Source organism: Malurus melanocephalus, unplaced genomic scaffold (assembly GCF_030028575.1).
Source record: "Malurus melanocephalus ecotype Western Australia unplaced genomic scaffold, MMel_1.1 scaffold_390, whole genome shotgun sequence".
NCBI classification, from domain to species: domain Eukaryota; kingdom Metazoa; phylum Chordata; class Aves; order Passeriformes; family Maluridae; genus Malurus; species Malurus melanocephalus.
The window spans coordinates 380,810-393,544 of NW_026623622.1; the positions used below are offsets into that span (position 1 = coordinate 380,810).

General features: G+C 37.8%; 1 protein-coding gene across 6 annotated transcripts in view; it reads right to left on the reverse strand.

The window, feature by feature from the left end:
• Positions 1-12,679, reverse strand: part of METTL8 (methyltransferase 8, tRNA N3-cytidine) — a 20,449-nt gene extending 7,770 nt beyond the window's left edge. For 2 of the 6 annotated variants that reach the window (XM_057379153.1, XM_057379149.1), the window contains exons 1-4: positions 12,186-12,358; positions 11,600-11,712; positions 7,652-7,807; positions 4,647-4,738 (exon numbers count right to left, since the gene is read on the reverse strand). In XM_057379153.1, coding sequence (XP_057235136.1) covers positions 4,647-4,738; positions 7,652-7,807; positions 11,600-11,604 — 253 coding nt within the window. In that variant the 5' untranslated portion in view covers positions 11,605-11,712; positions 12,186-12,358. Of the gene's footprint in view, positions 1-4,646; positions 4,739-7,651; positions 7,808-11,599; positions 11,713-11,806; positions 11,879-12,185; positions 12,359-12,627 lie in introns of those variants that run through there. The other 4 variants (XM_057379151.1, XM_057379150.1, XM_057379152.1 and 1 more) reach the window with 4 other exon arrangements.
• Between the last annotated feature and the right edge of the window lie 56 nt (positions 12,680-12,735).

A 12,735-nucleotide genomic window follows, 5' to 3' on the forward strand; every position in this document is an offset into this window, starting at 1 on the left:
AGCAATATATAATTTGGACCTCAAATATACAGCTTAAAATCCATGGTCCCATACATTGTACATTTAAATTAAAACATATGGATTTTGTGTCTCACCTTAATTTGTGCTCAAAATAACGCCTATGAAGGTTTAATTAGATTTTATGTCACTTAGGAAGGGGTAGACAGGCTTACTGCATTAATTTAAAATGCAGTGACATCGTACAACAGCACCACCAAAATATGCAATCTGAAGATTCTAGACAAGATTTCTGTCTCAAATTATAAAAGCAATGCATCTTTTCAATTATTTAAGAAATAATAAATTGAAATTACTTCATGCTTCRTGAAATTCTGTAATCAATTGCAAATTTGTTAGTACCTCATCATCCCTTAAAAAAAAATCCAGCTCTGTGAACTGGATTGATAAACACCACTGCATAGTGAATAGGCAGTAATTCACACTTAACCCTTCAACAATACAGTATGAAGGAACATACTGGCTTTCCTATTTTCAAAACACTTCACAGTCTTACAACAGACCTCTGTATTAACTTTCAATTTACAAAACATTCTAACTGAATGTTAGAATGTCAAAGAGTAGGACTGGAAGGGATTTCACACAGTCAGGGATTTCATACCCTGTCTCCACAAAGATCTGTCCAACTTATTCTTAAAATATCACCTTTCACATACAACATTCTTTAGTAACATATTAAAGTACTTCATTTTCTGTACAATTAGAAACTGTTTCCACTGCCTAACTAAAAATTTCCACAGTGCAATTAGGTCCAGCAATTCTTGTCCCAGCTAGGGACCAAGCAGMTAAAAAAAATTACTCTCTTTGCTCTTTGCAACACCTATTTACATATTTTACTATGTCTCCATAAACAATCTCTTTTCTAGATTATCTAAACTTAACKCTCTTTTGTTTTCCATAGAAGTCATGCTTTTTAGACTTCTGATAATTTTCATTTTTCTCCTTTAGATTCTCTTCAGTTGATTTACTACTTTTGTGCTCTGTATCCTGGCAAAGCCATTATCAACTGAGAGCAAAAGGAGTATTTTATGAAGCTTACAGGTTGTAATCCTGTTTATTACTCCCAGTTTGCCATTTTGCAACAGCATGACACTGCTGATTCAGCTAGTGATTCACCACAACCCTCAGATCTTCTCCTGCAAAATGACTACCAAACCAATTGTTCCAGAACCTAGTATTTTTTTTCAAGGAATTATTCCAAAGCAAAGAATTCTGCATTTGTTTTTAGCAAATTTATATTTTTCAGATTCTTTTTTCCCWCCATTTGTCCAGATCTTTCTGAATCTTAATTCKGTCCTTCAYCATACTTGAAACATTYCTTAACGTCATCTTCAAGTCTCCARTTTCCTGAGGTCACTAATKAAAATATCAAGCAGAACTGGACACAGAATAAAACTCCTCTGCCCAGCACAGCCTTCCATTCTGAAAGGATCTCTCTAGGCATTCATTCACCTAAAAGCAGTTTTCATTAGCTCTCCCTTGCCTAACTTGCTCATGAATATGACAAGTAAAGCAAGTCAAAAGCCTGACTAAGGATAAACTTCAGGACCTCTGCTGCTTTTCCCTTATCCCCAAGGCTTGTAACCTTCTCCAAGAAGGAAATTAGCTTGATTTTACATGATTTATTCTTGTAAAAAATATTTGTTGGCCGGTATTCGTCTTCTTTGTTCTTTTGAACCAATGTCTGCAAGCTCTGGATGTGCTCGGGATGTACTCTTCCAGTATTTTTCCAGGAACTGAAACTAATTATCTGACTCTTCTTTTTTTCCCACCTCCCTTTTTTAAAAAGCAAATATTCTCTTTTCTGCTTTTCCAGTCATCCATGTACTCRATGGATGTACTTTGTAACCTGTTCTTTCTCCGTTCAAGAACAAAATCTTTCCTCCTTCTCACTAGAACTAATTGTGCTAYCCAGTGGACTGGAGCTAGCTAACCCTTTCAAAGGAAGGCTGATAAAAAGATAAGAATTACAGCTTTTCAATGTCTCTTTTGTTGATGATTTTCCCTTCCTTATTCTTTCTAAGTACCAAACCAAATCTTTTTTYCTTGTTTTTTTTTYCCTTTATTTCCAAAGCATTTGCAGAACTGTTTTGCTACCCTTGACATCTCCTGTTGCAAAAGTATACCTAATGTAATGTGTTGCCTTTCTTATTTTGCTCTCACTCACACCAAACCAYTAATTCTTTTAATATAAATGCAGAGAGTAAATGTATGGTGCACTTCTCCTACTACACTCTTTAAATTTTAACATATTATTTCCTAAATCGCTACAGCTTTTCAGAGATAAACAAGGCTGAGAATTATCATTAAGAAGCACAGACAGGCAGTGGGAAGTGGTAAGGAGGTGGCAGAATGCCTTGTCCTAGAAATCTGCATAATGTTTTAAAATTAACATTTAATACATCTAATTGTATTATTAAAGGGCAAGACCCAGCCATGTAATTGCAATTGTACAGACCTATTTTATAAGTCCAGAGTTGATTGAGGTCATATATATATATATATATATATATATATATATCAGATTTAAATTGTTTAAGTTGCATGTTTATAGACTGCTCAGCTTCAGTATAAAAAACAATACACTTTCTAGTCAAAAGGCTCTTACATTATTATCACCCCTTGCTATAGTCACTACTTTTCTACAAGTATGTTCAGAACCCTAGTTCTTAAACTCACATCAAGATTTTTGGATTTCAGAATTGAAGGAAAGCATTAGCTAAAGTCAGCCTTTGAAATTGTGTACGTATGGAATTTCATAGATTCAAATGGAGCACTTGACCTTGCATTGTTTCACTAGTCATTCCAGCACCTCTGTGTAATAACATGCATGCAGTATTATCACATTTTTGTTTCATTTTGTGTATTTAACTAACCTACCCACTAAATTTTCCAAAGCATGTAAAAATTACATACCTAAAAAACATATAAAMTTCCAAGACAAAAAATCCCCAAAACTTAGCTTTGTCAATCTATTTTTCTCCATAACAGAATSTTTCAGTGCTAGCAAGCATGCCTGAGAAGAAACTGCACATGCTAATAAGTAAATCAAATTCCTAAAGGTAGTGTCATGAGTTCATTCAGTTTAACTTCTCTTGCTTTAAAAAGGGTCACCAGAATTATTCTACTTCAGTAATRTAACAGCATTGTTGAAATCTGTCTTGTCTTTTTTTCCCCTTACTGTAGTTTTCAAGGCCCCAAAATAACCTGCTCATTAGCCTTGGTCTAGTTCATTGTTTACACAAATAGGCCAAAATGTACTTCCACTTGCAGAATGAAGCTGAAGCTTTCTGAAGGAACAGTATCGGCAATGCTCACCTATTCAAGTCCCAAACAGAGGGCCATTCATAAGAAATGTCCTTGGATTCCTGTATTTCTTGGCARTAGACAAATGCCTGATTATTCCATTTCTCACCAGCACAAACTAACATCTAATTGATTGTAGATGAAGAATGAAAGGTTCCATGAGCCACACGGTCACACAGCTCTCTTTTCAATTATGAGCTCTTTTTCAGCTTTTTATACAAATCAAATGAAGATAYTGGATGTAATTTTTGAAAAACAAATACTATACTCCTTATTTAGATAAAGAATGGGASAGATAACAGAGAAAGGCAGATTGACAATCCCAGAGTACTCAAGGTGATGAAGGGCACACAATGCAAGGCACATTCACAGGTAATTCAAATAAACTCWTGTTGTGCCTTGGTCATTTAAAGGCATAGGATAATAAAAATAAACATGTGCCTTAGTCATATCAAGGCATAGGATAATAACGACACTGACAGATTTGTGACATGCTAAGTAAACTGAGGCACAGGATATCCAAGTAACTGCTTTCAGAATTCCCTTCTAAAAGAACAAATTAGGAATCCAGTCTTCTATGCTACTATCAAGTTGATATTCCAGCTTTAGCATAYGTAACTATCCTAGAGTTCAGTCTACAGTTTGGTTTGCCAGTTTGAACCTAGAGCTATCTCCCTTCAGAAACCCAGAATACATTAAGTTTCACTTCTGAAGATAGGCACAAAACTCCTCTATCCCTTACAGACTGTGCAGGATGTATTGGAACACCTTCCACACCAAGTGAACACAATGATTCCTGAAGCACACCCAGCTCCACCTGGCAAAAGCAGCAAGCTGGGACCAGCTGGGACCACTGCAACTTTCATGGCACTTAACTGAAATACAGTGCAATGTACAAACACAAGCTCTCCAAACAGGCCATGAATCGTAAAAAAATTGAATATTTTACATGGGAATCTTCATCCCAAGCAACCTCACTGAATGCAAATTCATTGTCTTTGATTCTGTAAAAGCCTTGTGTAGTAGTTTTATTCKGAAGGACTGCAAAAGGAGTCAGAACAACTGCATTGTATTGATGTACTTGTTTTACATGGAGCCTATGGCCACCCCAATTGCAAAATTGTTCAAATAAGCAACTGAATTGTTAGAAAAACACGCTTTGAGATATTTTGATGCAAGAAAGGGAAAAAAATCAAAACCAAACCAAGATATTTAGATAAAAGAATGTAGAAATGAAGAATGYTCCTGAATTCTACAGCATCTTCAAATGTTTTAATAAAAAGCATTAAAAAAGAATTTTTATACCATTAGAAATTTATTACCTTGGTCTTCCCATTGAACTTTCACAAGGGAGTTCTCTGTTGCTTTTTTCTTGGCATTCTCCTCTTCTTCTTGTGACCATTGCATGTGGTCCCTGCAAAAGGGAASAAGAATCAGCTTTTCAATAGGATTTTTCACAATATTTTTCCCATGAGAAACAGTAATGAATTAGTTACACTGTCTCAAATACCTTTTTTTTGAGTGCAAAAAAATGACCACAAGAAGACTGACAGTTAAAACCTAAGTTTCAGTGTGTAATTGATAAAAATTAATTATTAATTAGGCAAGTCAAGTGATTAAGAAACATACCCCAACCACAAAGAGACTGAAGTAGTATTATTTATTTTCTTAATAACAAGATTAATATATATCTTGAATATTGAGTGTGTGAATACATTTTGAGTATGCCATAGACCTACCAACAAACACCATAATGCCAGAAATGTTAATAATGCTTATGATAAAGAACTAAGAACTAGCAAAGAAATCAGCTGTTCCTGAAACAGGGACCATAATCCACATATTCAATGGAGTAGGCAGAACTGATGAACAGAATTTTACTTTTCTGGGGAACAGAGATAAGTAGCATTAAAACAAACCAACAGAACGAGACGTTTGTAAGAAAAGTCAAGCAGTGTCGCAACGTTTCCAAAGTCTATGCCATCTATATTTGTGTRAAGTGGTTACCTAAATGCTATGTTAATCCATGGTCACAGAATCAAACCCAGATCTGACCCTCATGACTAAACTGCCTTCCCTGCAGATTCTGTGTTTGGATCAGACCACAATGGGGAGTGCCCAAAAATGTGCTGCAGAATATTTTCAAAAGYCAATCAGCTGTCCCTCCAAAACATCCAGTCTGAACAGATTAAATTAGATAATATAATTCAAGAAATCTATTAGATCCTAATCCTACTGAAATCAACTGACTGAAAACCCACGACTAAAATTCCATTGGTTACTATGGGAAAAGAAAGAAGGTGCCAACTTGCAAAGAGTTGATTGTCTCTAAAAGCTAATGAGCATCTTCCTCTTCTGTACTTGGTGACATATAGGTAATTTAATTCTTAGACCTTCACTGTTCTTCTTTTGTTAATTGTGAGACACTAATTGGCATRTTATTGTCTGCTTGCTTCCGCCTTGATTTCCGCCCCTCTACTGAAATATTTCTCATTATTGTCTCCAGCAGGTTGTCCCTCCCCTTCCTGTATTTGTTCATATACCAAATGTTACTGTGCAGTGTCATGGCTCTGACAGACATGCTGCAGGAGAACAAAACTGAATGACCAAAGCCATACTAGGCCCACCTCCTCTTGGAAGGACTTGCTTCTCTCACTGCTATCACTGGTTTTGACGCTGCCTATTCCAGCATGCTGAAACCAAGGACTATTCAGATGGCAATAACACACAGTCAGCCTTCCGACAGATGACTTGCTGTGGTATAATCTTTAGCTGATCAATTTTAATCCATCATTGTGTGTCTGTCRGAGCCCTTAGGGGCTCTACACACAATACTAAAGTTGCCTGAAGCCCTCCATCTTCATTAACATCTTWTTTTTTTTTCTCCTTTTTTTTTGCCTTCTTGGAAATTCATAAAGCTGAAAGACCTTTTGGCACTTTCATAGAAATTTCTATATGGTATATCCCAAATAACTGCTGCAGCGCTTCTTGATGAAAATCTACAAAAGAGGGGACATCGCATAGTTCTTATAAAAATTATTTGCAGTTTGGATGCTTCAAATGAGGCAGCTCCTTCAGGAATACAAGCTGGTAGGAACAAAGGACACATAAGAATTCTAAGCACAGAGGTGTTTAAATACAGAAGAGTTTTACTCTGAACACTGACAGCACCAAAGCAAGATATCCATTTTAACCACACCAGAAACTTATCATGAGTAGGCCTGATTTGAGATCAGACAAYGATGCTTTCAGTTCAGCTTATCCAATTCAGTCTTTTCCCACTAACTTATTTSCTAGCATAGGGTTTAATTATCTTTGTGATAATGTGAAAACTATGTCAATTACTGACCTGAATAGAAGCAGGCATTTTTTGCTCCAAAGTTTAGCATCATTCATTACTTCTCTCTCAAAATGACAGAAAAGCACCACAACAAACATCTAAAGCATTAGCTCCCAAATTTAATTTACTTAATATTTCTAGMAGCAGTGGTAGCAGCTGTTGGCTCTCTGCCAATTCACACAAAAAAGAATGCCACTTTATGAAGTACCAAAGATGAGTGGAAAACAAAAGGACATCATACATCAGTGCTAGAGAAAATTAATATCTTATGCTCACCCTGTATAATCTATTTAGCACTACCACCACTCATCCTAATTCTCCTTATCTCCCTTGAGTGAGAACCCGCCAATTCTATGAGTTTCAGAAACAACGGCCTACCCTACTTCATAGTCAGGGTCTTGACTTATCAAGACCATCACAACTTCCATGAGCCTCTGCTTCAATTCAATTTCACTTGTTTTCCTGTCTGAGCTACATGGATTCATCTGCAGATCCACTTTCTGAACAACCCTRTTTCTTTCATTACTTCCAGCTTCACAATTCATCCCAAACACCTGCATCAAAGTTTGTTAATTCCCTACTAGACTGTCACCAAAGGAAAACCTGAAGCCACACCAATTTTTTGGAAGGAAATTAAAAAAACAAACTGAGTTTCATCAAGATACAATGGTATAGAAAAAGGGTGGCCTTTTCCTTAAAATCTTTTCCTACCTTGATTATATAGCCCACATTTGAATCACATCTGCCCATAGGTAAAGGATTCACCCACCTAGCCTTTCACTCCTTGACTATTTGCTTGGCAGCTTTTAACACAAGTCACTGAGAACCTGYAACTGTCAGATTATTTGTGACAGTCTCAAGTTTCCTTTAGTGCTACCTTCACGTGTCTATTCTGGCAGCACTTTGTTTTATACACACACACCATAATCCATCAGAGTAAACAGTATACAAAATTATATGAAAACCAGCCTTGAAGAAACATCTCACCACATGTTATGCTCAAAGACCTTAGAAGGATCAGTTAAAATCCGTGATCCAAGTGGAACTGCTGGTCGTCTACTACTTTGGTGCCTGTGTTGCATCTTGCTTTTCCTCAGACATAAAGCAGAAAGCCTTGTAATGAAGTTCATTGTGCTGAGACACCTGAAAACACATTTAACTCAAATTAAAGCTTTGCTGTAACAAAAGAAATAGAGTAAAACAATAACCCAAGTTTGACATTGTACCTTTTAGAATGCAAGAAAGAAATGATCAGTAAAGAAACCACTTCTTCTGGTGGATATATTGTCMGCTCATTTTCTGCAAAAGATTTCATTCTAGAACTGCAACTGCGGTTTCATACTTTTAAAAGGGAAATTAAGTAACTTTTTTGAAGTGTAAACATAATGCACATAAAGCCTGCCAAAATGACTGCCATGTATTCTCCTGATCCCTGTTCAATGCTGTCTTTGAAATGTAATGGTTATACATGTTTCATTCCTATTAATGCAAATCATAAAGTGATTAACATTTTTCTACTACATGTATAATTTTGTCTTATATTGCTATATTTTACTTTACTTGGAATATCTTTATAGAAAAGGATCAATCATAAAAGATAACAAGGGTAGGTAGCTAGTACCAGCATTTGGGTTTTTGTTTTTATTTTTTGGGGTTTTTTTTTTCACATTCCTGTTAATGTAGGCTTTCTATGAGACAAATAAAATTAAATACCTCTCCTACTACTTTTACCCTGACAGGCTTTTGTTCTTTTTTCCTTGAAATGGTTTGCATGACCTTAAAAATTATTTTAAGTCCTAATTTTTCCTTCCTTTTTTTTTTTTTTTTGCAGTGCTGGTTCTGTAAACACCACACATATAAATTTAATGCACTGGAAACACAAAGGGTGGTTACAAAAGAACAGGCACAAGACATCACTAGAAAACATTCTGTGCAAATTGGTTACAAACCAAAGATTTTTATCTCGAGGAAAATAGTACTACTTGATCACAAGTCTTGTACTGTGAATTGAAAATTATTAATCTGGACACACCAATGCAAAGACTGACAAAGGAATCACTTTAATTAAATGAACAATCCCTCATTTAACATGTACTTTTGAATGAGTCATGCTTTAAAAAGGGCACTGTTTATTCATTCTAAGCCTACAGAAAAAAAAAAAGCAAAAAAGATTAAAATTTCTTTTTATATGTCAAATATTAAATTAAAATGGAGTTTGCCTTACGGTTGTCAATGCCAATTAAAACCATTGTTAATTTTGCTGCTGAAACTGCAATGTTACCAGGACAAGGAAGCACTGCCATACAGTGAAAATGTAACATTTAGGCCTAATAAAAAATCAGAATTTCTTCTAATGTTAATGAGTTTATTATGCCTTTTTTAAAAAAATGTGGCTCAGCAACTCAAACTATTCCAATTTATACTTCAATTACTACAAGTTGTTCATGGTTTTTATTTGAAAATACATATGCATTTCTCTTCACATAATCCAGAATTATTAACATATATGGGATATAATTAAATAATAATTATAAGACATGGAAATTAAGACATCATGCCAATTTCAGCAAAATGTGTAATTTACATAAAGGCAATGAAAAATAAAATTCTTGAAAATAAAAACAAATAGAGTGTCCTCCAAAACCCCAAACCAAAATCTCAAACTATTATCACTTAATTATAGAAATGCTAGATAAAGATTCCATCATTACATTGCAAACTGTTTACAAATCCTCCCTCAGTTATTTGAAAAGACCTGAGCTAGTATCTTGCATTTCCTGTGCCAGCATTGATATTCACCCTAAAATACAATGATTCAGCTGCTAGGCTAGTCACATAATTTTTCTTGGCTTTCCAAAGATTTCAATAAGAACATGAAAAGATGCACAGATGGGAACCATAGTCAGATGACTAACATGATCTTACACCAGTAAAATACAGATATGCAACCCTTTCTATGAAAAAGTAAGCCTTTGAGTGATCTGAAGAATTTTAGCAGATAAATTCTGAAAATGCAAGGCAAGTGGAGTAGGTGAGAGTGTTTACTGTTGCGTTCAAGGTTTAAATGTGAATGAACTTTCTTGAGACATGCATATATATCCCTCAGAGTTAAAAGTCATCCACAGATCATGAGATTAGTGGGCAACATGGTTACAGTTCAAAAAGCATTAAGGTTCAAAAAGCATTAAATCACTTGCAAACCTAAACTACATTTTCTGAAATAAGTCACTACTCAAATGTTTAACCAAAGTTTGTTAATGAAACATGCAAACAAGCTTTCTCTTTATCAGGTAAGATGATCATACTCTAAAGTTATGACAGCAAGAAATGTTGTCGGAAAGAAGCAGGAGTTATTTCCATGTTCAGAGTCACAGCCAGGAACACTTTAAGTTTGATTCTTAGTCAAAACAATTTAACTTTCATCTTTAAGGAAATTAACATGAAACCGAATTACATTTTAAAAGGATAAATTTTGTGGTAGCACGACTATTTTTCAGAAAAAATACCTTCAAAGAAACAATGCACTTCATAGCCATGTTGAAGAGCAGTATGGAAGTCTTTTTTTCCCTGCAGAGCACTGCCTTTTGGACTTTATCATTTTGTCATTGTTACAAGTACAGATCACGTCCTCAATTTAATTGAGAAATTTTAAGAAACAGCCTTAAAACTCCTTCCTTCCTCAAGCTAATAGAGCATCTTCAGTACAGCTTTTTGAAAGCGAACATGCCAAAGAACGTACACACATCAACTGCTAGCCAGACCTGAAACAATAAAACTGATGTTGGCATCCAAACCTCTCAGCAGCCACACCCACAGAAGAAAAATTAGACACAGGAGAAAATAACTTCTAATATTTTTTTAATGGTGAATTACACCCCAAAACATTTGTAAACCACTTAACTGCTAAGTAAAATTCTTTAAAAGTATGAATTCTGAGAGAGATGTCAGAGGAAAAAAAAAAACCACAAAACAAAAAGAACAGAAACAATCTGTTACTTTTGTCCGAGGACCCAATTTAATGAACTTACTGGATGAAAATACTTTGACATTTGTCTGATCTCCAGCTATAAATCTAACAACTTTTTCAATATCCAATCACTAAACCTACTTGTAGAGTCTCTATTATTAAGAAAAAATAGCCAATATCAGGAACAGTATGTACAGCTTTTTGTTATATTCCTAGACAGAAAAGTATTCTGGAATCAATTAACTTCATACAATTACTTCTGCTTAGTTTATGCAAAGGTGGGGGGGAGAAGTGGAGATAAACCCTGCTGATTTACTGGAAACATTTACTTGAATAATCAAAGAAAGGTTCCTCTTTACCCTGCACACCCTCTGCTGGCTGCTGCTAACACATGAAGGAGGAAAAGGAAAGAAAAAAAACTGTTGTGACTTCATGTGTAAGTATACATTTACATGCACAGCAAAGACAGATCTAAAATTCCAAATGCAATTACTTTAACTGTTTCTAACCATATTATCTACAAAATACTGAAGATTTAACTGTATTGCCTAACAAAAGATGATTGGCCTCAATGCAAACTATGGGCTTCTTTGTTAAAGATGATGACAATTGGGATAGAACAACGTGAATTTTACTACAATTTATAGTCAATAATTTAATCCATTTACATTCTTCTGTATGTCTTATGTGGACTTTGCTGAGCTGCAACCTGCCTTGCCAGCTATGAAGTCGGTGGTGATGTTGCAGATTCACCAGGCAGTATGCTCCCTTTTCTGCCCTTATCAGCTCTGTGAAGAAGCAACTGCAACCATCATGTTTGTGTTTAGCTCACTTCACGAAATAACTGCGAAGCACCAGGAAGTTAAAGAACTCTCTCTTTCTTACAGTATCAGTGAAGATTCAAGGTTCCACTCAGACATCCTTAAGAACACACAGGGACACACAAAAGATTAGCAACTTTTAATTACCCCATTTGGGCATTTGGCCTCTCACAAGGAAGAGAAACAACTCTGTCCAAAGACTTCAGCTGCTCTGCCGGCAATTAGCGATTGATGATTGTAACAACTTTTGGGATGTAGCTCTAAAAATAAAAAAATGAAGTGTTATACATCTTAAGCTTCTGTTGACCTTGGAGTTTTAAACAGGTTTAAATGGGTTTGAATAAATCCACTAACCTTCCCCCATGTCCAGGTACACTCAATCACACACCGCCGGACACAGCAAGGCGCGGGGTCGGTGCCCCTGGCCCGCAGGTCGGGCGTTCACCCTGGGAGTGCCCCGCGCCCAGCCCCGGGGACGGTGCTCTACAGCAGGAGCATTTTAAAAGAAAGAAAATAGCAGTTCCCACTTCTCCTTAACTAGCTATCACTAACAAAACTTTCCGGGCCGTTATTTTAAAAAACAACGAGTAAAATGCTTCCATCAGCATGCCCCGCACCCTTCAGCGCAGGGTCGGCAGGGAGCCCGGCCGAGGCAGGGAGCCCGGCCGAGGCAGGGAGCCCGGTGACAGGGGCTCCCGGGTACCGGCGGGCGGCCGCTGCCGGCGGCTCTCACCAAGCTCTGCGCAGTGTCTGCTCCTGCCCGGTCATCCGAGCGGTGTTATATCAGCGCCAACACCGCAGCGCTCCCGTACGGGGGAGCGACCCCGCCCCACGCCCACCCGCGGGTACCACGCGGCCGCCTCAGCCGGCCCTGCCCGCCCAGGAGCGGCGGAAGCAGGAGGTGCAGCAGGAGGTGCAGCAGGAGGTGCAGCAGGAGGTGCAGCAGGAGGTGCAGCAGGAGGTGCAGCCGGGGCGCGCTGTGCTATTCCGTTCGCAGAGAACTACAGTACCCGGCGGGCCGCGGGGGAGGCGGCGGCGGCGCAGCGCTGTCCCCGCCCCGCGTTTGCGGAAACTGGCGCTGTGGCGGCCGGGGAAGCGCGGGGCGCGGAGCACTGCGGGGAGGCCTCGGTTTGCCTCTTGCGAGTCAAGGAGCATTGGGCCCTTGCGGCCCTTACCCGCTTCGCTTCGCCTCTCGCCGGGCAGGCGGGGATTTGAGAGGAAACCGGCGTGGGCCTGACCCTGCAAGGCTGCCGGGCCCGGCGAGAGCGAGGCTGGAGCGGCGG